This window comes from Lissotriton vulgaris, chromosome 5 (genome assembly GCF_964263255.1).
Source record: "Lissotriton vulgaris chromosome 5, aLisVul1.2, whole genome shotgun sequence".
NCBI lineage: Eukaryota > Metazoa > Chordata > Amphibia > Caudata > Salamandridae > Lissotriton > Lissotriton vulgaris.
In genome coordinates, this window is record NC_141693.1 from 1,988,211,668 (window position 1) to 1,988,236,298 (window position 24,631).

At 47.3% G+C, this 24,631-nt stretch overlaps 2 protein-coding genes across 2 annotated transcripts in view; one reads left to right on the forward strand and one right to left on the reverse strand.

Annotated features, from left to right (window-relative positions):
- MED22 (mediator complex subunit 22) overlaps positions 1-20,348 on the reverse strand; it is a 38,456-nt gene extending 18,108 nt beyond the window's left edge. The window contains exons 1-2 of the mRNA XM_086924735.1: positions 20,248-20,348; positions 3,833-3,976 (exon numbers count right to left, since the gene is read on the reverse strand). Of these exons, the coding sequence (XP_086780861.1) occupies positions 3,833-3,955 (123 nt within the window). The 5' untranslated portion in view covers positions 3,956-3,976; positions 20,248-20,348. The remainder of the gene's footprint in view (positions 1-3,832; positions 3,977-20,247) is intronic.
- Positions 20,349-20,913: 565 nt separating this feature from the next.
- Positions 20,914-24,631, forward strand: part of SURF6 (surfeit 6) — a 110,176-nt gene continuing 106,458 nt past the window's right edge. The window contains exon 1 of the mRNA XM_086924736.1: positions 20,914-21,037. The gene's annotated coding sequence lies outside the window, so the exon portion shown is untranslated. The remainder of the gene's footprint in view (positions 21,038-24,631) is intronic.

The following is a 24,631-nucleotide window of genomic DNA, read 5'->3' on the forward strand; positions in this document are numbered from 1 at the left end:
CTTTTTTTCAATCGGGAACCTGTGTTCTCGTTCGGAACACAGGTTCCCGTTGAAGTCAATGCGAGTCCGACCGAACGATGTTGGGAAGCATCGTAATCGATCGTCCGGACTCACAGGACCCAATTTGTTTGGAAACTAATCCTGAACCGATTCGTTCAGGACAGTTTCCGAACAACATCAGAATCGGGCCCAGGGTTGAATAACAACATAATTCTTCTCATTCTGTGCACACCAATACAGTTGGTAATGTTGTCACAGATGCCAAACACCTAGGGGATAGTACTTATCTATTTATGGCACAAACTCGATAATTGCATAGCAGAATGCTGATATTCCATTACTGCAGCTATCTTTGTTGTATAGATTTTCATCTGTGGGGTGCACCAAAGTGAACTTCTGATATCACTTGTATATCCACACTGTCTTATCTGAAATGCCCAAAACAAATGTTGTAGAGAAAAAAAAAAGACCACAGCTCCAGCCACTTGTCTGAGTAAACCCAAAGGAACCCTGTAAGCATTCTTTTTTAGGCTCCTCACACCAGGCTTCAACATCTTTGAGGTTAGGGGCTGGTAAGAATGACAGAAATGGCATGCTCTACAGGTAGTCTAAAAAAGGCTACTTCCTACAAACATTTTTTTTAAAAAGAGTAAATTTGTAGTTGTAGAGAATACAAACTCAACTTGGTTTACTTTCACCCACATGAACAGACTGAGAGAAAGTATAAAAAATAATATTAGGAGCGTAAGAGGCACAGAGAGACTGGGGAGCTTGCAATGTCAGAGAAGACTTAAGTTAACCCAATCCATCAAGGTTTGCAGAGACTTAAAGTTCCAGCATGTCGCTCAAGAGTGCAAGTTAGAAGAAAACCAGGCGGCGTCACTTATTGCGTTCGTACCTTTACAAGCTGTACAGTGCATCAACCTCACAAATCACATACTGTCCAGCTGGTCACTCTAATATGGCTAGCGTCTACCACACTATGAAGGGTTTTCCACGCGAGTACAAACCATATTAGTTAAGAAGCTTCCCATCTAAACCCTCATTCTAATACCCAAATTCTGCGTAATAATAATAATAATAATAATATGAAATTTATAATGCGCTCAGCTTACCCGGGGGCATCCCGGCGCAACAGACCAGAAGGAGAGACTAAGCTAATCACTACTATGGAAACAAGTGGGTCTTAAGAAGTTTCCTGAATGGTAGGATCTTGGGCTCTGAGCGAATCTTGAGGGGCAGAGAGTTCCAAAGAGAGGCCACTTGTACAGAGAAACGCCTGCCCCCAGAACGAGCTCTTCTTACTCTCGCTAACTGCAAAAGGTGTTTTTGGTCCGAGCGCAGCAGACGTGGGGGTTTGTAAGGATGGGCCATGTTAGCAAGGATGGGGGGCCTTTGCCATGTAAAATTTTGTGGGCTGTACATAGCGCTTTAAATTTCACCCGCTCCTTCACGGGGAGCCAGTGAAGCGCTTTGAGGGCCGGAGCAGCAGACTGCCTTCTGGGAACATCCATAAGGACTCTCGCAGCTGCGTTTTGCACCTGTTGGAGGGTTTTGAAGGTCGTTTCGGGAGCACCAAGAAACAGCGCGTTCCCATAATCGAGCCTCGATAGAATCAGGCCACGTATCAACAGCTTCCTTGCTGGATCAGGAAGCAAAGGTAGCACCTTTCGAGCTGATCTCAGTAAACCAAAGCAAACCCCTGCGGTCTTCCTGGCATGAGTCCTGAAGGACAGGTCTTCTTCCAACCATACTCCCAAGGACTTGATCTCCTTCTTGGGGGATGGTGGGTCCCCAAGAGACCGGGGCCAGCAGCTCGCAATAATGGAGGGGCTGGAATTGCCCAGGAGCATCAGCTCGGTTTTACCTCCATTAAGCTTTAAAGCGGAGATAGACATCCAACGATAAACATTGGCAAGGCAGTCGTGTAACACCTCAGGTTGTTCCGTCAGCTGAGTGAGGCCCACCACCAGCTGAGTATCATCAGCGTAACTGATGATCTTCACCCCCGAAGGGGCGACCACTCTTTCAAGTGGTCATATATATATTAAATAGGGTAGGGCTCAGTGATGAGCCCTGCGGGACTCCACATTGAAGGGGGATTAGGGCAGATTGCTCTGACCCTTCCCAGACTTGGTAGAAACGGTCAGAGAGAAAAGATCCCAACCATTTCAGGGCCGTCCCTGAGACACCTACCTCTGACAGACGTTGGAGGAGCACCTGATGACTCACGGTGTCAAAGGCAGCACTCAAGTCCAGGAGGATCACTGCCACTGACCCTCCTGTATCTAGAGTGCTCCTTGCCTCCTCCACTACTGCCAGCAAGGCAGTGTCTGTTCCATGGCCGGGGCGGAAGCCAGTCTGGGAATCTCCTAGCAGGTGGTTAGACTCAAGATGGTGAGAGAGCTGACGGTTGACCAACTTCTCTGCAATTTTAGAAAATCCAGGCAGAAGTGAAATTGGCCTGAAGTTGGTCAGATTGGATGAATCCAGTCCTGGTTTTTTCAATAGGGCTTTCACCACAGCCTTTTTCCATCTCTGGGGCACTGTGCCCTGAGCGAGTGAAAGATTCAAGAGATCAGTCAGAGGAGTTGACAAGGTGTTAGCCACGAGCTTAAGATGTATTATGGGAACTGGGTCACTCGGGGAGCCACTCTTCATCTCCAACAGGACTTTTATCACCTCCTCTTCCGAGAAGGGGCCCAAAGATGCTAGCTCAATCGAGCGACTTGTGAGGCTAGTAGCCGGTTCATGGCTTTGAGGAATAGTGGGTAAGGAGGATAAGATGTTCTCTATTTTTGAATGGAAGAAGCTGGCCAGTTCCTCACATTTTTCTTTGGGGTTATCATGCAACACTGGAGGGACCGGGGCATTCAGAAGTTCCTTGAAGATTTTAAACGATTCTCCAGAAGAATTGCTTGCTCTCTCAATCCTGTCGCTAAAGAAAATCTTTTTTGCGTCCTTCAGTGCGCTTTTATATTTCCTCAACTCCCTTTTGTAATTGGCCCGGCTTTCTTCCGTCTGCTCTCTCCTCCAAGCACGTTCAAGCCTTTTACAAGAGGTTCTGATGCACCTAAGTTCGGTGCTTTTGAGAAACAAATTTGGCAGTTTCTACCTAAAGAATATGTGACCTTTAATTGATATGCTCCTTGTTCTGGATACCACTAATTTTGGTTCTGTGGAAGGACACTCAAAAGAATAGAATAGGTTAAACAAAAAAGCAAGGAAGTGAACACATGAACTGGCTGCCTTTTGAAGCCAGAATACACCTGAAAAATCGCTTGTTTGACGCACAAGGCTGTCCACCTGAGCTCACCTAGATACCTCGCTCAGAAGCTGACGATTTCTGGAGGCTCCAGAAACACTAGAGGCACAAACAATCTTTTGCTAAAGCCTAAAAGATTCCGCAAAGAAAAAACCTATAAACGCTCTTTCTCAGGAATGGCTCCCAGGATTTGGAACTCACTCCCCCCTGAAACCAGGCTCATCCCCTCTACCATACTTTTCAAGAAAGAAGTAAAAGCGATCCTCATGGCTAAATGCACTTGAACCACTACTGGGGATCAACTTCAAAGACTCAGTGCTCATCTGTACTACTTGTTCGAACCCTTTGCACTTTTGTTTGACTTTGAAATTGACTTACTTGATTGTTTATGATATCAATTCACTGTACTTTTAACACTATAGATGTATCTGTGTATATTTGCTCCTCTCCTCTGTAAAGCGCTCTGATATCTGCGAAGATCTTGTTCGCGCTATATAAAACTTTCAAAATAAATAAATAAATAAAATCTGCACTACAGGGTTCTGCGTTCTTGCCCAAGAAACTCACCTTAGCGGTCTTGATGATCTCGGTGAAGTTGTCCATGATGGATTTGATGTCATCTTTGAGCCTCTTGTTGTACGACTGCAAAAGAGTCTCCTTGCTCTGAGGCAGCACTCGCTGCTGTGACATTTCACCCAAAAGGGTTCAAATCTAGTTAGGGAAGAAGGAAAGAAAGGCATCTCGAACGGGAGCACTTTTTCAGAAACTAGAAAGTTTTGCAATAAATTAATAACATTATTAATAAACATATTTACAGTATATTTCCCTAGACACATTCTCCAGCAGCCTTGACAGCACTCAGAGTTTTTAAATCTCTTTTGTACTTTAGTCTATGCATAGCTAAGTGCCTACAGGGTGTAATGTTTCTCATTGCCAAGTATATTAGATGCTCATTCTGAGTCCGATCCACAATATATTTGGACAGGTGTGGAAAAGTGCCATTGGTCCATGTAAATGAAAGGTTCTAAGTTACAGGACCCACTGATATGTTCACTTGTAGACAACACTTAAACTGTGAAAGATCAGTAAGGTGGATGTGTTTCCCGCAATAATAAACCTAGTAGCAGGGGCGCAAACGAGGGTTCTTGGAGTTTGATCCAGGGGGTGGCTTTTGAAAATGAAGGTAACAATGTCAGAACTTTTTGGGCCTTCACATGCATTTCCAAAAGCATTTTCTACCCATGTGCCCACAAGTCTTAAATATGTTTGGTTAGAGTGGATTTATCGATTTGGAACTGCCCAAAGACCCCATTTCTAATATACAAGAGAGATTTATCAATATGGGAACACTTTTCTCTACAGTGAAAAAATACAATTGGACATTCACAGCGTTTCCTTTCATCCAGTCCTCTTGTACAACGCTCTGTTGTTTTACAGCTAGAAGCGCACTATATAAGTACGCAAACATACAGTCTCATGCATTCCTTACAGGCAGAATTGTAGCTTCCCGGCCTGCAACATGTGCAAGGAGGGTAAGGGCGAATGAAAAGAAGAAACAGGTGCAAATCTAAAAATGTAAAAGCTTCGCAGATTTATGCTCATACACCTTTGGATTAAGTGAATGGAAAAAAAATGAGCAAATCTTTGACAATTGTAGGCACAAGTTTATATCTTTCGTAGATATACTTTTTTTCTGAAAATTGACCAGCTTGCTCAAAACAAAATGCAAAGGGTATAACCACGTGATATGAAACACAAAAAATATGTAACTATACACATTATTTTAGTCAGCAATCGGAACTATGTAGTTATAGTTAGGCCAGTTTCCATAGAAAAGCAGATTTCTGTTTTACCTCCCACAGTAAACATTGCTCTCCGCTACAACAAAAAGAAAAAAGTTGAATGGAATTATACCAGACTTTGCATTAAACTTGAAACTAACTCGGAACTGCTTTTGGTTGGTTCTGTCTGAATATATTAAGTAGTTTAAAAACAAGCATTTGCAATGCACTAGGTCTCGCATTAGGAAAGTTTGAGTTATTTGCCCTGTACATGACAAATTTGTTATTTATGTGTTGTTTGTTAAAATTGTGAAATTAATAGCTTAGTCATTTACAATAGTAATACTTTTATTTTTTGATATTGTGACACCTATAGCATTTTTAATGAAACATGTTTTGTAATTACGTGACTTAGAAGTATTGATTTTACAAATAATGCTTTTAAAAAAAATAATTCATACTGAGTTGGCGGGTGGATTTGGATTTGGAGGGTGGAGTTGGATTTGGAGGGTGGAGCTGGAGTTGGAGGGTGGAGCTGGAGTTGGAGGGTGGAGCTGGAGTTGGAGGGTGGAGGTGGAGTTGAAGGGTGGAGGTGGAGTTGGAGGGTGGAGTTGGAGAGTGGGGTTGGAGGGTGGAGTTGTAGTTGGAGAGTGGGGTTGGAGGGTGGAGTTGTAGTTGGAGAGTGGGGTTGGAGGGTGGAGTTGGAGTTGGAGGGTGGAGTTGGAGGGTGGAGTTGGAGGGTGGAGTTGTAGTTGGAGGGTGGAGTTGGATTTGGAGGGTGGTGGAGTTGGATTTGGAGGGCGGTGGAGTTGGATTTGGAGGGCGGTGGAGTTGGATTTGGAGGGCGGTGGAGTTGGATTTGGAGGGCGGTGGAGTTGGATTTGGAGGGCGGTGGAGTTGGATTTGGAGGGCGGTGGAGTTGGATTTGGAGGGCGGTGGAGTTGGATTTGGAGGGCGGTGGAGTTGGATTTGGAGGGCGGTGGAGTTGGATTTGGAGGGCGGTGGAGTTGGATTTGGAGGGCGGTGGAGTTGGATTTGGAGGGTGGTGGAGTTGGATTTGGAGGGTGGTGGAGTTGGATTTGGAGGGTGGTGGAGTTGGATTTGGAGGGTGGAGTTGGAGGGTGGAGGGTGGAGTTGGATTCGGAGGGTGGAGTTGGATTCGGAGGGTGGAGTTGGATTCGGAGGGTGGTGGTGGAGTTGGATTTTGAGGGTGGTGGTGGAGTTGGATTTGGAGGGTGGATTTGGAGGGTGGAGTTGGAGGGTGGAGTTGGATTTGGAGGGTGGAGTTGGATTTGGAGGGTGGAGTTGGATTTGGAGGGTGGAGTTGGATTTGGAGGGTGGAGTTGGATTTGGAGGGTGGAGTTGGATTTGGAGGGTGGAGTTGGATTTGGAGGGTGGAGTTGGATTTGGAGGGTGGAGTTGGATTTGGAGGGTGGAGTTGGATTTGGAGGGTGGAGTTGGAGTTGGAGGGTGGCGTTGGAGTTGGAGGGTGGGTTGGAGTTGGAGGGTGGAGTTGGAGGGTGGAGTTGGAGGGTGGAGTTGGAGGGTACTTGGATTGTGGTTTTGGATGGTGGATTTGGAGTGTGGAGTTGGAGTTTGGAGTGTGGAGTTGTGTGGAGTTGGAGGGTCGTTTTGGAGGGTGGATTTTGAGGGTGGATTTGGAGGGTGGGTTTGGAGGGTGGAGTTGTAGGGTGGTTTTGGAGTTGGAGGGTAGAGTTGGATCGAATGGTGGGCGGATCGAGCGGTGGGTGGATTGAGCGGTGGGTGGATTGAGCGGTGGGTGGATTGAGCGGTGGCGGATCGAGTGGTGGCGCTAGAGTGTGTGCGCTAGAGTGTGTGCGCTAGAGTGTCCTTTCTAAGCGTAATCACTTTTATTATTTTAATGGACTAATTCGATACAATGGATATCTAGTGAAAAACAGGCTGCTTATGGGCAGGTAGGCCACAGCTGGGAGGACAGTCTTTCTGTAGGAAAGGATGCATTGGTTAGAATGGACAGTCCTTTTTTCGCTTAATTACAGTCCTTTTTAGAAGCAAAAGGCACCTATCAATTATTTCTCAGTTACTCTGATATGCAGTGGTGCTCAAGTGAAACTTATAAAATGTGCCTCTTTTCGAATTTTAAATTTAGGAAAGTAAGCAGATTCAACGTAACAAAATCGTATGCCTGTGAAACCAAGTTTTATGAAAGAGGGGTATTTTTGTAGACCGTTGTCAATGAAAAAGCAAACTTTGCTGGCTGAGACAGTGAGCATCGGCATGACAGAAGGAGTAGTTTAGGGCTGAAGAAATTTGAGGGAAGTTGATTTGTATATCAGAATAAACAACACACACATACACAGCCCGTCACTCAGGCTCATGCTGAAATGCGCCGTGTGGCACAAGCTTTGGACCTAAGCTTAACCTCTGACAGGAGAGCCCCTCTTGATCTAGCTGCGGACAGGTGGTGCCAGCAAGGCAGGACGTGAGGAATTTGCATAGCATTTGGTTTGCAATTGACGGCTGCTAACTTTTTAACATGTAATCCTTCTAAGACCTAATTACTAACAAGCCGGTGTGCCAACCTTCGTGTAGCGCTGTGAGGAGGGGGGAGAGAGTGCGCTGTGTATACAAATGGCGAGGGAGGGCAGGTCCAGCGGAGACTGCAGAGGAAAAGACTGAAGGTGGGAGAGATAGCGAAAGGGTGAGAGAAGAGGCATTGCGCAGAGGGGTGCGGGGGAGAGCATTCCTTTGAAGTGTGAAGCTTTCGGCATGGCTGTGGCGGGTCTGATGTGATAATGTGAGGCGGCTCAGGGAGCAAACGGCAAGTGCGTGCACGGGCACATGCACTCTGCGTAATCCGCCTGCCAAAGCCCTCTTATTCAGCTTTCCAGTTCCACCTCTATATGTCTCGACATCTGTAGTGCGCAAGCGCATTGGCAGAGGTCGAGACCTAAAAATAGCATAGCAAAACTACGCTGAGAGGGCTTCATTGGGTTAAAAATTAGAGCTAGACCTTTAGTTCAAATGGTTGAACTTTTATCAAACTGGGTGCAAGGTCAGTGTGCAAACCTAAGTTTAAACAGGCATTGGTAAAGCCAATACGTCTAGCATTTGCGGAAAACCTTTTGGCTCCGTCAAGGCTTCTTTTGTCATAGTTGTTGATATTTTTGGGGAAGCTACTTGTTGGAAAACGAGGCAGCATCTGTGTGGCCTGCACAAATAACACAACACATTTACCCTTCACTGGGAACCAAACACCCTAGGGCAGCGCCCGACTCTCAGAGGGTAGCGTTGCAGAGCAGTCTGAGGCTTACTCAAGGGAGGTGGTGTGGGCTAGTAATCGCCATTTGCAGGTGCGCAAAAATAACACTCAATAATGGATTGTCCAGTCTGTACTTTGCTTTATAAAAGTAAGAGTACATTTATTAATCAATCAATCAATGCATTTGTAGAGCACGCTACTCACCCGTGAGGGTATCAAGGCGATGAAAGGAGGGGGTTGCCGCTACTGCTCGAATAGCCAAGTCTTGAGGTGTCTCCTGAAGGTGAGATGGCCCTGAGTCAGTCGTAGGTGTGCGGGTAGGGAGTTCCATGTCTTGGCTGCAAGGTAGGAGAACGATCTTCCTCCGGTGGTGGCTCTGCGAATCAGTGGGACGGTGGCGAGGGCGAGACTGGTGGAGCGGAGCTGGCGGGTGGGGGTGTAGAACGAGAGGTGGTTGTTGAAGTATTCGGGCCCATGTTGTGGAGTGCTTTGTGTGCGTGGGTGAGCAGCTTGAAGGTGATCCTCTTGCCGACGGGGAGCCAGTGCAGGTTTCTCAGGTGGGCGGATATGTGGCTGTGGCGAGGGATGTCGAGGATGAGTCTTGCGGAGGCGTTCTGTATGCGGTGAAGGTGTTTCTGGAGTTTGGCTGTGGTTCCTGCGTACAGTGCTTTCCTGTAGTCCAGTCGGCTGGTGACGAGGGCCTGGGTGACATTATTTCAGGTTTCGGTGGGGATCCACCGGAAGATCTTTCGGAGCATGCGCAGAGTGTTGAAGCATGAGGACGAGACTGCGTTGACTTGCTTGGTCATCGTGAGGGAGGAGTCCAGGATGAATCCCAGGTTGCGTGCGTGGTCCGTGGGTGTTGGTGCGGTGCCCAGCGTTGTGGGCCTCCAGGAGTCGTCCCAGGCGGATGGGGACCTCCGTCTTGTCCGAGTTGAGCTTCAGACGGCTGTACTTCATCCATTCTGCGAACCACTCAATACTATACACCCATTTACAAATATACATAAGCTGATGGAATCACTTTGTGACATTGCATAACATTTCCACCCCTCCCCCAGAGGGGGTGGGGTCTAGTACCACCACTCCCATGTATGCACATCATCTTGCCCCCAATGCAGTGAATTGGTCTTAACCTGGAGCGAGGGCCCTACGCACTGGCACCATCCCAGTGGCGACCCCCCCGCCATTACCTCAACAAGCATTAAACAGGCTACACCTGCCTTGGTGACACATGACCCTGACTGAGCATATCCTACTGAGCATACAGTATGCACCTCTTCTTTTAAAGGGCTAACAGTCTGGTGTCTTCACCTAAGCGCAGCAGCAAGAATTCATGTTTACGCACACTTTAGAATGACAGTACTCAGCACATTTGGATATGATTAAAAATGCAGTGCAATTACAGCCCCTAAAGGCATCACAGATGATCACAGGATTAAGTTATGAATACAGTCAGACACCCTAGCAGGAGTGTCTAGCCACTTAAATCCACTTTGCTCATGACACTACCTTACACCAATACTTCACATTGAAGTCAGTCCCTCTAAAAGAATAATGTTAGTAAAAGCATTTGTGGTGCAATTACACCTCTTCACCTCCAGATGATGCCTTCTTCCAGACATCCACCACCTCAGGCTTTCACTTTTAAAAGTGCTCCTATCACCCTCAGCTGAAGAACAAAAGTTCCAGCCCAGAAGGTTTAAAATACATGCTGAGAGCTTGAGGGGTTATTCTCTCCAATTCCCCAAGACTTTTCATCTTTGGGCTGGGAGAGGCTGCGTTGCTCCTGCAGCTCCCCCTTCCCCTCTTTCAACAAATGAGGGTGGCCCCTTCCTCTGGGGGCCACCAGCATCCAAAACAGCAGATTTCCTAATGCCTTGCAAGGCATTCTGGGGCGCTTCATGATGATTTCCACGCATATGAGATGAGCGGCTCTCCCGCTGTGCCGGGGAGAGCAGCGATGTGTGCCTCTCGCCGCTTCGGACGTTTGCGGGAGGGTCCGGTTCCATCCGGACCCCCCAAGTGAGTCATTTGGCTCGGGGAGCCCACCCCGGCTGATCCCCCGCCTTTCTGGGCCCCGGTCCCACCAAGGCCCCTGGCACCTCCTTTCACTCTTCTTGGGGTCCCGGTCCCCTCCGGGGCCCCCGCATGCCCAATCGTTGGAGGGCTGCCCCCGCCGGCTCCCCGCACGGCCTGCACCGTCGCGTGCTGCCGCAGGAGCCGGCCCCGCAGTTGTGGGTCTGCCCGCTGGGTTCGCTTCGGGGGATGGGGTCCCTTGGACCCATTTTTGCGCGGGGGGGGGGGTGCAATAGCGTATCCCCCCGCCTTCTCGTCCCTCTGCATCTTTTCTCAAGGAGCGCGATGGCGCTCCCCAGCCTCAGGTTCAGCGGGGGCCAGGGTGGGCTCCTGGCACCCCGTGGGGGGACACTTCACAGAGTGCGCAACGGTGCACACCGACTTTGCTTCCCCGGGACCTGACCCACCCCGGGGGCATCTGTTAGACTGGCGGCGGAGCCCCATGCGCTTCGTCGTTGGTCTTCTCAGGGGTCTAAGGTTGCCTACCTTCCGGGGGCCATATCTCAGCCCCTGGGGGTCCGATCTGCCCCATTTTCGCGTCTTCTTGCTTCTGGTGGCGTCACCCAGCCTGCATAATAATTTCCTTCTACTGCTTGACACAGTCACATAATACTGATTAACACAGTAACCTAAGACAAAATTACTATGGGTCATGTCCATCATCCTGTACTGTACCAGTCTACATTAGTAAACCACCCATCACCAACTGAACAGGCATAGTTAACTGAAGGCGATCTGCCCCATGTCACTGGCAAATGGAGGACTTTAATGTAGTCCACCACTGCGGGTCCCAACTACATACTATTACCAATTTTGACATCTAACAATGGTGATCTGATATGGTACGACAAAATGCAAGATCATCCTAGAGGTTCTCTAATCGATGCCTCCCTCCAACCTATGCCTGCTAAAGTCCAAAGTGTGGATTGAGCCTGTCTGTCTCCTAGGAGATTCTGAACAGGAAAAACAGCTCCCCAGCCCCCACCCCCAGGACAGCAGACCATTGGCTATGCAGCTACCAGGCAAGTCTGAGCCCTCCTTTCACACCTACCCAGGCCCCTTAAGGCCTTGCTGGGTGCACCCCAAATCATTCTCCTCCATCTTGTGAATTGCAGTCTACCTGTGTCCCCGATTGCAGTGAGCAGAGTCCAGGAAGTGGTAAGGAGGCAGACTAGTGCTGTCTCTTCCCAAAACAAAAGTTTAAAAAACGATTTTCCCTTTCTGTGATTATTGTCTTTGCATGTGGTTGTTCGGGTGTAAAATTGTAATTTTGACCTGCCTGTGATTGCATATTCTATCACCTGTTTTGTGTTTTAAACTTGTGGTTTTCCCTGCCCATGATTGCTTGCATTTAACATGTTGAATTGTGGGATTTGCAGTCCAACCTCTGTAGTTTGTCCCTCTCATTCCTTGGTGACAAATCTGTTTTCCCTCCAAATTTTCTCCTTTGTTCTGTGCTAAGACCTGTGTGTTAGAACAGTGCACCCCTAAGCCAGGGATATTGTACATCAGAGAGTGCTTCTGTGAGCTATGTAAACTGTATTTACTGGGGCCTGTGCACTTCGTTTTTTGGCCAGCAGGGGGAGTTAAGTTTTATTCAAACAGTGTTGTTAGATTTCGAGTTAGTGAAGCCTTTACCTGCAGAAGTCCAAAGTGGGGATTGAACCGGTCTGTCTCCTAGGAGATTCTGAACAGGAACAGCAGCTTCCAACTACCTGGTCCGCAAACCTTGTCTGAGGTCGCTGGGACCTTATATGGTCTAGTGGTTGGCACATGTGTACACTGATTGGTGGTTGTATCTGGTGTTTCTATTGGGTTAGGGTTAATGTCCTCATTCGTTGGGTATTTGAGGGTTCTGATAGGTGACTCGCTCCTCCCCCTCGAGCTGAGTGGTCGCTCCCCAGTGTCCCTCTGAGATATCTAGTATCGTTGTGCCGGTTTGCTTTCCATAACTGCAACTTTATTTGTGCCTGCTGCCTGCCTGATCGCCGCTGAGCTTACTTGCACTTTTAATTATTTATTTAGCTGACTCGAGCCTGTTTGCGCGTTGTGCCGCTTTGCTTCCCACAACTGCATAATTATTGGTGCCTGCCTGATCGCCGCTGTGCTTACTTGCATTTTATTGAACTATTTTAAGTTTATTTCACTCTGTTTGCGCGTTTGCTGTGCTCCCCCCTCCGCCTCCATTTTGTTTGTTGTTGTCGTCGTCTGCAGCCCGCCCCGCCTCCCAGCTGAGATGCCCTCGCCCCTCCCCCTCCACTATCCATATATGACAGTTCTTCCCGCGCGCAGCGATCACGCCCCATTCGCGCCGAAGGTGCGCCAAAGGTAAGCCCGTCTACGCCCGTCCGTGCCTGGACCGCGCCCAGCGCCAGACCCCCTGCCCCTCGCGCTGCCCAGCCCTCCCGCATTACCTACGATGCCGCCACCCTCCTAGCCCTTAACCCCGGTCGCGCCCCCAACTGCATCCAAGCCGCTCCTGGACACACCCATGGACCTTTCTCTTGCTACTCCTGCAAATTCAGCGGCACCGACAACATCTCCGCTACGACCACACCACAGATTCCCGACCCCAACCACCTACAATGCATCCTTCTCAACACCCGATCGGTCCACAGACACGCCATTGACCTATGGAATCTACTAGACACCATCTCTCCAGACGTCGCCTTCCTAACAGAAACAAGGATGAACGCTTCCTCCGCCCCAGACATCACCATTGCCATCCCTGAAGATTATAAGATCACACGCAAGGACCGTACCGGCCACACAGGAGGAGGAATCGCTATCGTCCATAAAAAAATCAATCCACATCTCAACCAGCTCTGACGTCAACCTCGCCAACTCTGAACACCTTCACTTCCAGATCCACATCGACCCCAAGACCACACTCAGAGGCACCCTCCTCTACAGACCACCAGGACCCCGCGCAAAATTCAGTGAAGACATCACGGACTTCATCACTCCACACGCGCTCCCCTCCAAAGATTACATCCTTCTGGGAGACCTCAACTTTCACCTTGAAAAGAACAACGACCGCAACACCACCACCCTCTTGGACAACCTCGCCAACCTCGGACTTAAACAACTGGTCACTTCCCCCACCCACATCGCAGGTCACACACTCGACCCCATCTTCACCTCCAGCAATCATGTCTCCTTCAGCCACACTACGAATCTCCTCTGGACTGACCACAGCTGCGTTCACTTCACCTACAACAAGCCGAAACCCACCAACCACCTCCAACCAACTCTGCAAAGAAACTGGAACAAAACCACCATCGACCAGATCTCCTCATCGCTCCTTCTAAACACCCCAGCCCACTCTTCTAACCCAGACCAAGCCGCCGCCAACTTCACCCTATGGTTATCCAACACCGCCGACATCCTAGCACCACTGAAAAAATGTCAAAGCAAACCTGGCAGCAAGAAAGCCTCATGGTTCAACGATGATCTTAAGAAGTCCAAGAAACTCTGCCGCTCCCTTGAGAAGGCCTGGAAAAAAGACCCAACCACTAGCACCAAGGACGCCTTCAAAAACGCCACCCGCACACACCACCAACTAATCCGAAAGGCCAAGAAAACAGCATTCAAGGATCGACTAGACAACAACGCCCACAACAGCAAGGAACTTTTCAACATAGTCAAGGAATTTACCAACCCCTCGACCAACTCCAACGACATCACCCCCTCTCAAACCCTCTGCGACTCCCTGGCTTTATTCTTCCACAACAAAATTGCAGACATCCACAACAGCTTCGACAACCAACCCGGAGATCAACCCTCCCAACCATATGCTGAACATTCTCCCCCCTTGAACACCCTCAACGACTGAAACCCAATCTCCACTTAGGACACCATCCGCCTGATGAACTCCATCCACTCAGGATCCCCCACAGACCCATGTCCTCACCACATCTTCAACAAAGCAGACTCCGTCATAGCACCGCACCTCCGAGACGTCATCAACTGCTCCTTCAACTCCGCTACCTTCCCGGAAAGCTGGAAACACGCTGAACTCACCGCCCTTCTGAAAAAACCCACAGCAGACCCCACCGAACTCAAAAATTACCGCCCCATATCGCTCCTTCCTTTCCCGGCCAAAGTCATCGAGAAAGCTGTCAACAACTAACTCGCCGCTTTCCTCGAAGCCAACAAATCCCTCGACTCCTCACAATCTGGCTTCCGAGCAAAACACAGCACTGAGACCGCCCTCATCGCAGCAACAGACGACATTCGAACTCTACTGGACAATGGAGACACAGTCGCCCTCATCCTCCTCGACCTCTCTGCAGCCTTCGACACAGTCTGCCACAGCCCCTTTTACAACGCCTCAGAAACATCGGAATACAAGGAAAAGCACTTGAATGGATCACCTCGTTTCTCACCGGAAGAACCCAGAGAGTCCGCCTTCCACCATTCAAGTCCGAGGCCACTGAAGTCATCTGTGGCGTACCACAAGGATCCTGACTCAGTCCCACCCTCTTCAACGTATACATGAGCCCCCTTGCGGCCATCGCTCGCCAACACAATCTCAACATCATCTCCTACGCGGATGACACTCAACTGATCCTTTCTCTCACCAATGACCCCAGCACCGCCAAAACCAACCTACACGAAGCAATGAAAGAAGTTGCTGAATGGATGAAACACAGCCGTCTGAAACTGAACTCAGATAAAACAGAAGTCCTCATCTTAGGTACATCCCCCTCTGCATGGGACGACTCTTGGTGGCCGGAAGCCCTTGGAAAAGCACCCATCCCGACAGACCACGCACGGAACCTAGGCGTTATCCTGGATTCTTCACTTTCAATGAACAGACAAGTCAGCGCCGTATCCTCATCCTGCTTCAACATTCTTCGCATGCTTAAAAAAACATTTCGCTGGATCCCCACCGAAACCAGAAAAACAGTCACCCATGCTCTGGTCACGAGCCGACTGGACTACGGAAACACCCTCTACGCAGGTACTACCGCTAAAATCCAGAAGAAACTCCAACGAATCCAAAACGCCTCAGCCAGGATCATATTAGACATCCCGCGTAACGAACACATCTCTGGCCACCTGAAAGACCTCCACTGGCTACCCGTCAATAAGAGGATCACTTTCCGACTGCTAACCCACGCACACAAATCACTCTACGACATCGGACCAGAATGCCTCAACTCACGACTGTCCTTCTACACCCCCTCCCGCCAACTACGTTCTTCCAGCCAAGCCCTCGCCACTGTACCCCGCATCAACAAGACCACCATGGGAGGAAGATCCTTCTCATACCTGGCAGCTAAAACTTGGAACTCACTCCCCACTTACCTTCGCCTTACCCAGAACCACCTAGCATTCAGAAAGCAACTTAAAACGTGGATATTTGACAAGTAATCCTCCTCCCCTCCCTAAGCGCCTTGAGACCCTCTGGGTATGTAGTGCGCTATATAAATTCTTTGACTTGACTTGACTTGACTGTTTCTGGGTCTGATTCAATCATTGTAGGGTTGGGACTAGGGCTAGGATTAGGATTTCTATTGGAAGCAGGGAATAGGGCTTCCGTTGTTAGGAGTAGGGTGGGACCAGGGCTAGGGTTAGACCTTTAATTGGAAGTAGCTATTTAGGGCTTCTGGTGTGATAGGTAGTTGGACTAGTTGTGGGACTAAGAGTAGGGTTAGGCTTTCTATTGGAAGTAGGGACTAGGGCTACCTGTACCATTGGCTGCTTGGACTTGGGTTGGGACTACTGGTAGGGCTAAGGCCTTTATTGGACGTAGAGATCAGGGTTTTTGAACTGATTGGGGCTTGGACTAGGGCTAAGATTGGCTGTAAGGTCCTGGTCTCCTATTGGTTCTAGATTTTAGGGCTAGTGTTGTGATTGGATAGTCTTAGGGTTCCCATTGGCTGAAGGGGTCACCTGATTACTAGGGCTATAAAAAAGGCCAGGCTAGGGGCGTCTCAGCCCAGGAGCCTAGGCTAAGGGCGGAGAGGACAAGGGTAGTTGCCTGTGTGAGCCTATTAAGGGCGGCGAGTACAAGGGTAGTTACCTGTTTGAGCCTGTTAAGGGCGGGAAGGACAAGGGTAGTTGCCTGTTTGAGCCTGTTAAGGGCGGAGAGGACAAGGGTAGTTGCCTGTTTGAGCCTATTCGAGACTGGTCGGGACTAGGGCCCGAAATGCTGCCCTTTTTCTCATTTAGCAATACCCAAAACTCCTTTTTACTCATCCAAAAGCCTCCTCCTATTGCTAAGACCTAAAACATTTAAAAAATAAAACAACATCTTTTACTCTTTTATCCCTCCAATATCCTTTTCAATTGAAATTAACAGACTAACATGTTCAGTTCTCAAATTCCATATTAAACTATACTAATATACTACCCAAATAACTGAATAACATATCCACTACTCAAATTACTTCATATTTTTTTACCACACTAAGTTTCAACAGTAATCCTTTATGGGTGGCGTGCTACTCGCCAGAAAAGCAATTCAACACCCAACAGGGGTAACAAGTGCTATATGAATGCAAATCTTTCTTCCCCTTTTATCCCTCCGCTATCCTTCTCACTCCAAGTAACTGACTAATATCCACCACTGAAATTACTTCATATTTCACCATATTAATTCACCACTAATCCTTTGTAGGCTTCCTGAATAGTGTGCGTCAACAAGCGCTATATAAGTACAAACCTTTGTCCTCCTCTATCCTTCTGCTATCATTCCAAATCCAAATAACTGACTAACCTAGCCACCACTTAAAATGTACTTGCATGTTTCACTATACTAATTCAACTCTAATCCTCTGTGGGTCCCGGAGTAGCGTGCTACTCGCCGAAACACAATATCCTTCCACAAGCACACCCTTAAGGTGTAATGTGCTACAAGAGGAGGCAAGATCTTCAGGGCTCCACATAAGGACAATAAGAGCTATATAAATGTTGCAATACAATAATAATACAATACTGTTTTGACCTCACTGCCGTGACTACCTGGATTTTGATCTGGTTATTCACAATTAAGGATTTCTGAGTAAGATATACAATACAAATGCCAACATCCAATAACACTGTAAAGAACATGTGATCCATGACGACAAGCCCCCACCGTTGAAGTGGCCACCAAGAAGGTGACCAAATAAGGGGCTGCTCCCCATGAATGAAAACTTGTTCTATACTGGGTTATTGGATATCGTAGTTTACTACTATGGTGGGCTTTGCACTGAGCTGCTATGGTAATAACGCGCAATAGATGAAAGCATAACTCACACCTCAATGGCCTTAATGGAATTAAAACTTTGAGACACGAAAGCTAAGAAAAATGTGTATACGTTTTATACACAATCACTGCCTATAAAGGTTTGAAATGATGTACATATACACATAAATCCAGAAAAGAAGGAAGTGACCCACCAACCAAGGAACTGGGTACTAATGTAATCAACAAAAGGAAGGGCCCCTTGGAGAAAAAGTATTAATGGTAACTTTCTAATTCATCGTGTATCAAGAGGGAGAGAGAGGACCAGAAAGCTAGTATATATCCCCGGGCTTATATGAAGTTAATTACCGCTGTAATGAGGCGTCGAAGCACACAAGGGACACGCTAGGTGTCACTGGGTGGGCCCGATGATGAAGCATGCCACCAACTAAGTTGGTGGGTGAGGGCTTCATGAGCACACTCACCAGGTGCCATTACCCCCTGACAAAACATACTTGAGTCATTTGAACTAAAAATTAATAATTTTCGGTAACCATTTTTACTTAAGCTAGTCTCCTTTTGATTAACTTCAACTTTCTAATTCAAACACCCTTCAATTACATTAGTGTCAGAGATCAGAATACTCCTAAACTATACATAACAGAAAACTATTTAAAATTATTACGAGAAAAAACTAAAATGGTATAGAATCCAATGCAAATTTATTGTACAATTATTCATCAAATATTAAAAAGTGAAAAAATCACATTAAAAAAATATTTATAAACATACATGATATACCAATTATTAAAAAACACACAAGAGACAAAAGAGAAAGCGAATCATTTGTAAAACATCTTAAATTAATAATCCGATTTAGGTGCAACTAATGTCAACTGATAGCACCCTAATGGTTCCTCGGATTTAAAATTTAATTATATGCGTTGATGCTACCATTAATACTTTTTCTCCAAGGGGCCCTTCCTTTTGTTGATTACATATACACATAAATGCCAACTTTTATTTCGCCAAGACATATAAAAGCTTAAAAAATAGAGGCGTGAAAGCCACTGACAACTCAAGCCTGGCTCACCTCAAGGTCCTGTTGGAATCTCGAGCCTATAACGAGCTAAGCGGTCATATAGTTACTGCCTGTCACCCTCACGCTACCCAGTGTGTGGTGGTATGGTCAGAGAGGTCGACAGGGGGAACTATGCTTGAGTCTGGGCGTTGGCTCAACATTCTGTGATTCTGTACAAATCAGGTAATCTTCCCATGTCTATAAACAATGCATGTGACCTTGTGTAATGTAACTGGTGCTCATGTAAAGCACTCGGCCGAGTGGAAAGATATGGTTCAGAGGCCAGGGCAGCTGACTTTGGAGGACAGGGTTCACGGTTTGATCCCCGGGTCTGGCCTCACCTCATTACCAGATTGGTAACGCGGGCATTCGGGCAATGCCTGAGGGGCCGGTGTCTGATTTATGCTGTGGGCTGCTTTTTTGAGCAGTCTGAGAGGCTACTTGGGTGCTGTCTCTATTGTTTGAATACAGCCAGCGGCCCAGTGGGTGTCTGAGTGGCCTTTCTAGTGGCGGATGGGCGCTCATTACCTCAGTTTAACAGAGGTGTCACTCCCTTTGTCTCGCTGGCTGGCCCATTAATGCATGCACATACTGAGCGGGGGCAGGGGGCCTGAGTAGAAGCGGCCTCACTAAACTAACATGTGCATTTTTTTAGACCCCCCCTAGTTTTATTATACGATTATACCAAAGCAGTGATTTGAGGAGTGTTTATGCAAATGTGGGCCGATTTTTTTTTTGCGTGCCCGGGACGATTTTCAATCCCAATCCAACCCTGCTCAGCACCATGTGACTCTGGGCAATAGCTCACTTAATTTCCACGACGGCCCTTAGTGCCTAGAGACCCGTAAGGGTGAGTAGTTTGCGCTTTACAAATACCGATTTACATTTACAAGTAGACTTCGTGCTGCATCTAACCTCTTCCGTGCTCATGACGAGACCAGCGCGTCATGAGTCACAGCGGAGCTGTGCTCATGACGAGCTGGTCTCGTCATAACGGCTCTGTGCCGCCAACGCGCTATTGATTCCCCGCCTGTGCGGGCGAATTAATCAGTGGGCAGGGTTGTGACGAGACCAGCGTGTCATGAGCACAGCTCCACTGTGACTCATGACGAGCTGGTCTCGTCATGAGCACCGCGGCGCTGCGCTCACACCCCCGCACCGTGGGGGAATTACCCCCGTAGGTAAGGGGTTAAAATAAACTCAGAGGTAAAAACGAAGCCTTAACATAAGAAATACCAAATAGATACCATTACGGGCTGAAACCAAAAAACCTAGATAAATCTCAGCAAGTATTTTATTTCCCCAAAACTTTTTTTTGAGAAGGCACTTTCAAATATGAGTTCTACAAACTATCACTTTCAATAAGTATTTCGCAGTGCTATAACGTGCCCTATTAATAAAAAAGCTTTCACATCTTAAAGAAATACACTTTTTTAGTTTTGAAGAGTTTTTTTCATATTTTATATGAGGTACATTGCATGATTTATAGAGCATGTGTTTTCAGGGCTCGGCTTAGGCACGTGCTCTGTATTCCCAGCCAGACCTCTCGGCTCTCTGTTTATTAATTTAATTTGTTGGCTCGCCCACCTCTAATTATCAACAAACAGGTTGCATTCTTACCCTTGATTGCAGACACCACGTACTGAACCTCTAAGTCTTTCAAACCATTTCTTGCGGCTACGGAAAGATGCACTCTCCCATGATTGTTAAGGTCAAACCCCACCCCATACTCACCCATGATTGGACAAGACCTTGTGTTCAACAACTATTGGTTACAGTCGTGCGTCAATCATTTTCAACAGCGACGGTATAGGTTTTACTCTCTAGTAAAGTCGTTTCCCGTAGTACACTATAAGGTTTGCGATGCAAGCCTCGGTGTGGGCTTCCTAGGCACTTGACGGAAACACGTATAGCGTTTAATGACAGTAGCGGCCATTTTCGACTGACAGAATTTTTCATTGATCTCAAGGAAAGACATGACTGACAACCAAGAATACTGACAAACACTGATAGGTAACCTTTTCAAATGCTGCGTTGTCAACAGATACTGTTGTCGTTTGAAGGAGTGACTTGTTTTATTACATCTATGTAATTTTTCAATTCTTATATGTAAAAGTATAATAAAAAATAGAAATACATGTTTAGTTAAGCAGAAATGGATATGATTTCAAAGCGCTTGCTTCTTCTTGTTTATAGGATCTCATAAATCCACATATGTGAGATGGCCGCTATACTTATTTTCAGGGAGTTTGCGTTTCATTTTGATGTTCTGTCTGTCCCTACATTCTTCCCTCCCAAGATGGCGACTGCACATGGTAGGTCGCGCATGCGTTCCTGGAACACGTTGTGTGTCATGGCGGCTCCCATTGAATAGGAAGAAGTTATTACATCGCCTGGACTCTCTCTGAAGGTACGATGAAGGTGCAGCTTTGGCAGAGTAAGGGTCTCTGGTAAATAATGTTGTCCACGATGCTGTTTGGAAAGAGGACACGCTTTAAAGACGTGTTGCATGGAGAGTTGGTGTGCACATTGTTGTCTGAATGACTTCACGTTGATCTTGACCATCTCACGCGCATAGCTGAGCAGTTTTCAGATTATTTTGTGTGACATTTCAGTGCTTTTTGGGATACATCATGTAACGACTTGCTGAGGGTCATACCATCTAAGAAACTAGGTACGTATCGGGTATTAATGTAGCAAGTTCGATGTTGGGGTCTAGAAGTTACTCTAAGTACTACTTAAGTCCTAATACAAGGTCAGTCATCTACATCCCATTTCTAGCATGGTCTGTGCTCTTACATTTTGGGGCTTTAGAGCCCATTCCTCATTGTATTATGGAAACGGTCAAAGGTGCACCTGGATATTACATGCAGCTTTGCAAGTGAGTGACTGAGCACACGCCCACTCTTCTTAACATTAGAAACTGCCAGGAAAGGCTTGTGCTGCGAAGCAGTAGTGAATGTTGCAACTTTGGAAACAGGTTCGTGTTTAGTGGTGCTTTTAATGCATCCAGCTGTAGTTTATTGGCTAGTCCATTCATGGGAATACAAGTACAATTTTTTAGGTCTCGTGGCGTAACAGCGCTTTAGCGCTGTGTCCGCCAGGAGATCTTTTGTTACTGAGTCTGCTTCCCAGGAGACAGCACTTGGCCGCCCGCATCTCGCAAAAGGCGATTGGCGCAGGCCACGCGAACGCGCGCCCTGTGGCTGTCTCCTGGGAAGCGCAAACATACACAGGCACACCTCTCCCTGCACGCATGCGCACACAGAGACACACACGAGCACACCTGCACGCACACACACATACAGAGACCCCACCCCCCTCGCCGCCGCATACATACATACATACATACATGCGCACCCCCCCACTAACCCCACTTACCGCCATTCTACACTTCTGCAGCCTCCGCGGGGCTCCCCCTCGGGCATGGGAGCCCCGCGTCACCAGCACTGCCTCTCTCCGTGGGCGCGTGCGCGGGCTTCCAAAGACGGAAGTCCCGCCCCACGCAAGGTTTCTGTTTCGCGCTGTAGCCTGATCCGATCCAGATCAGCCCCGAGGATTAAAGGGGTGCCTTTCGGATGCTGGCCCAGGGCTCAAGCAGTGTGGAGAAGTATGTTGTCGTGACACAGCAAGGCAGGATTCACAGACCTAGCTAGGCTTGAGTGCCGGCAAAGTTGCTAGATGAAGCTATCCAGTCTCCCCCGCTATCCCAACTGTCCAGGGGGGACAGCGATGAATCACCACCAATTGCGATGGAGTGTAGGTCCCGGGGGTCCAAGTCCGTGCTCAGCACCGAGATAACGTCCTTCGCCCCCTAGGGGCACTACTCCTCCCCCGGGGCCAGTGCCGATCGCTCCTCACCTCAGTACTCTCCCCCCACCTGATCCGGCGGGTGATTAGGGGGTGTCGCAGAGCCTGGGCAGGTACCAGGTACCGGGATCCGTACAGGCCGTCCCAGAGAGTCGCCATTGATTCTTCAGAGCCCCCGGTGCAGCTCGCTGGCAGGAGTGGGGTCAGCGGAGCAAGAAGTTGTACCCCAGCAACACCTACACCCCCGTCGCTCAATGTAGGGCAGGATTCAGGCTCGATGGCAGGTGGGAGTCTCTCCCGCAGCTCCGGCAAATTGGCAGGTGAAATCACCACAGCTGCCCATATCCGCTGCCTCGGGGAGCCCCCAGACCCGCTCAGATTCCCCAGCGCGGCTCGCTGTCAGGAGCGGGGACGGTGGGGCAGGAAAATGCACCTAAGCAAAACTCTATAGCTCGGTGCAGAGCTGGTCTCAGGCTCACTGGTAGGTGGGGATCATTCCCATGGCCTCTGGCAAAATGGCAGGCGGGATCATCTCAACAGACCGCCTCCTCCGTCTCGAGGTGAGCCCCCATGTATGGTCCAAAATCTGCAGTGGGCTATGAGCAGTTGAGGGGGGCACACAAACTGTGCCCCCGTGCATGTCAGTGCTTAAAAGAGCCTTAGGCCGACCCTGGGAAAATAAAGCAGTGGTAGCTTTCGCGTGACGTCACAAGTGTCTTTTTCAAGTACATCATACAGATTATGAATTAAATAAAAATGTCTCACATATTCAATTGTCAGCTAGCTTCAAAAGCTAACATCAAGCTATACTATAAGCACGGTTATTATTTATAAGCCATGTGCCACCCAAAAAGTATTTTTGTGCAGAAGTAACAGATTTTTTATTTATAATAGTCATTTTAATTTCATCTATTTATGATGGATGAAAGGCCTGTTGGTCACAGATGGAAATATGTCATTGGTTACCGAGTAGGGCAGAATATTTTATTTGAAAACAGCAAGCACTTGTACTGTTTTTGCAAAAACTCCAGTGGCATCTTCATAAAATGTACAAATTGTGATAGGGCTTTTTTTGTTTTAAGGACACACATTTAATTTTTACCAGACCCCTTAACTTTAACACAGCTGGCTATTTTAGTTACTTGAAATTCTTTGCACTTTAAGGAGGGGAGCCGGTTCCTTATCTGTGTCATGCAACATGTGTCAAACTGAATCTTTTGAAATATCTGAGGTGTCGGAATTTAAATCGGTATTTTATTGTCATGCATTTACGTGAGTTTAAGCTATTGGCATTGGAAATGACAATGCCTTTCATTTATGTTTTAAAAACCAAAACATAAATAAAAGGCATTGTCATTTACAATGCCAATTGCTCAAACTTGTTTCTCTGTCTCACCTTCCTCTCTCCCAACTTCACCCTCCTTTCTCTCCACTACAACTTGCTGCCCCACCCACTTCACCATTCCACCGACTCAATTACAATAACTTTTATTCAAGTATTAATTATTTAAAAAAATTAAAAGCCATTGTTATTTGTAATATCAATACATATGTCACATAAATACAACACATATTGCATTACAAATGCTATAGGTGTTATATTTGCAAAAGCTATAACTATTGGCATTGTCATACACAATGCCAATAACTCAAACTTTAATGCTGCGAGACCTATTGCTTTGTAAATGCTTGTTGTTAAACAGCCATTAATGTTCCGGGCTTGTAAGACACGGCAACCTAGTAGACATTTTATGAGCTTACTATGCCACGTCCTCACTTAAAGTTATTTATCCTGAACAAGGATATTCACAGAGAAAGATGCTCTCCGATCAAAGGAATTTTAAATATGTAACTCCTTGCACTTAGTTAAATTTCATAAACTGTTGGACAACAACCAACTGTGCATGATATTTCTGTCCAATTAGTTTTCTATTCTTTGTGGGATCCTACCACAGTTCATGGCCGGCTCACGTTTATTGCAAGGAGTTGAACTCTAGTTATTAGCTGTGCAGTAGCATTAATTCACCACAAGTCAGTGCTACGCAGATGCCACAAGAAATCTTATCTGTGATATGGTAATCCAGTCACACTTTTTCTTAGCCAATATCTTCACCAAGCACCAGTCTCTTTCTTGTCGTTTCACTATTTCTGTGCCCTGTTGACTAAAAAGACATCACTTGTTGAAGGCGTGACA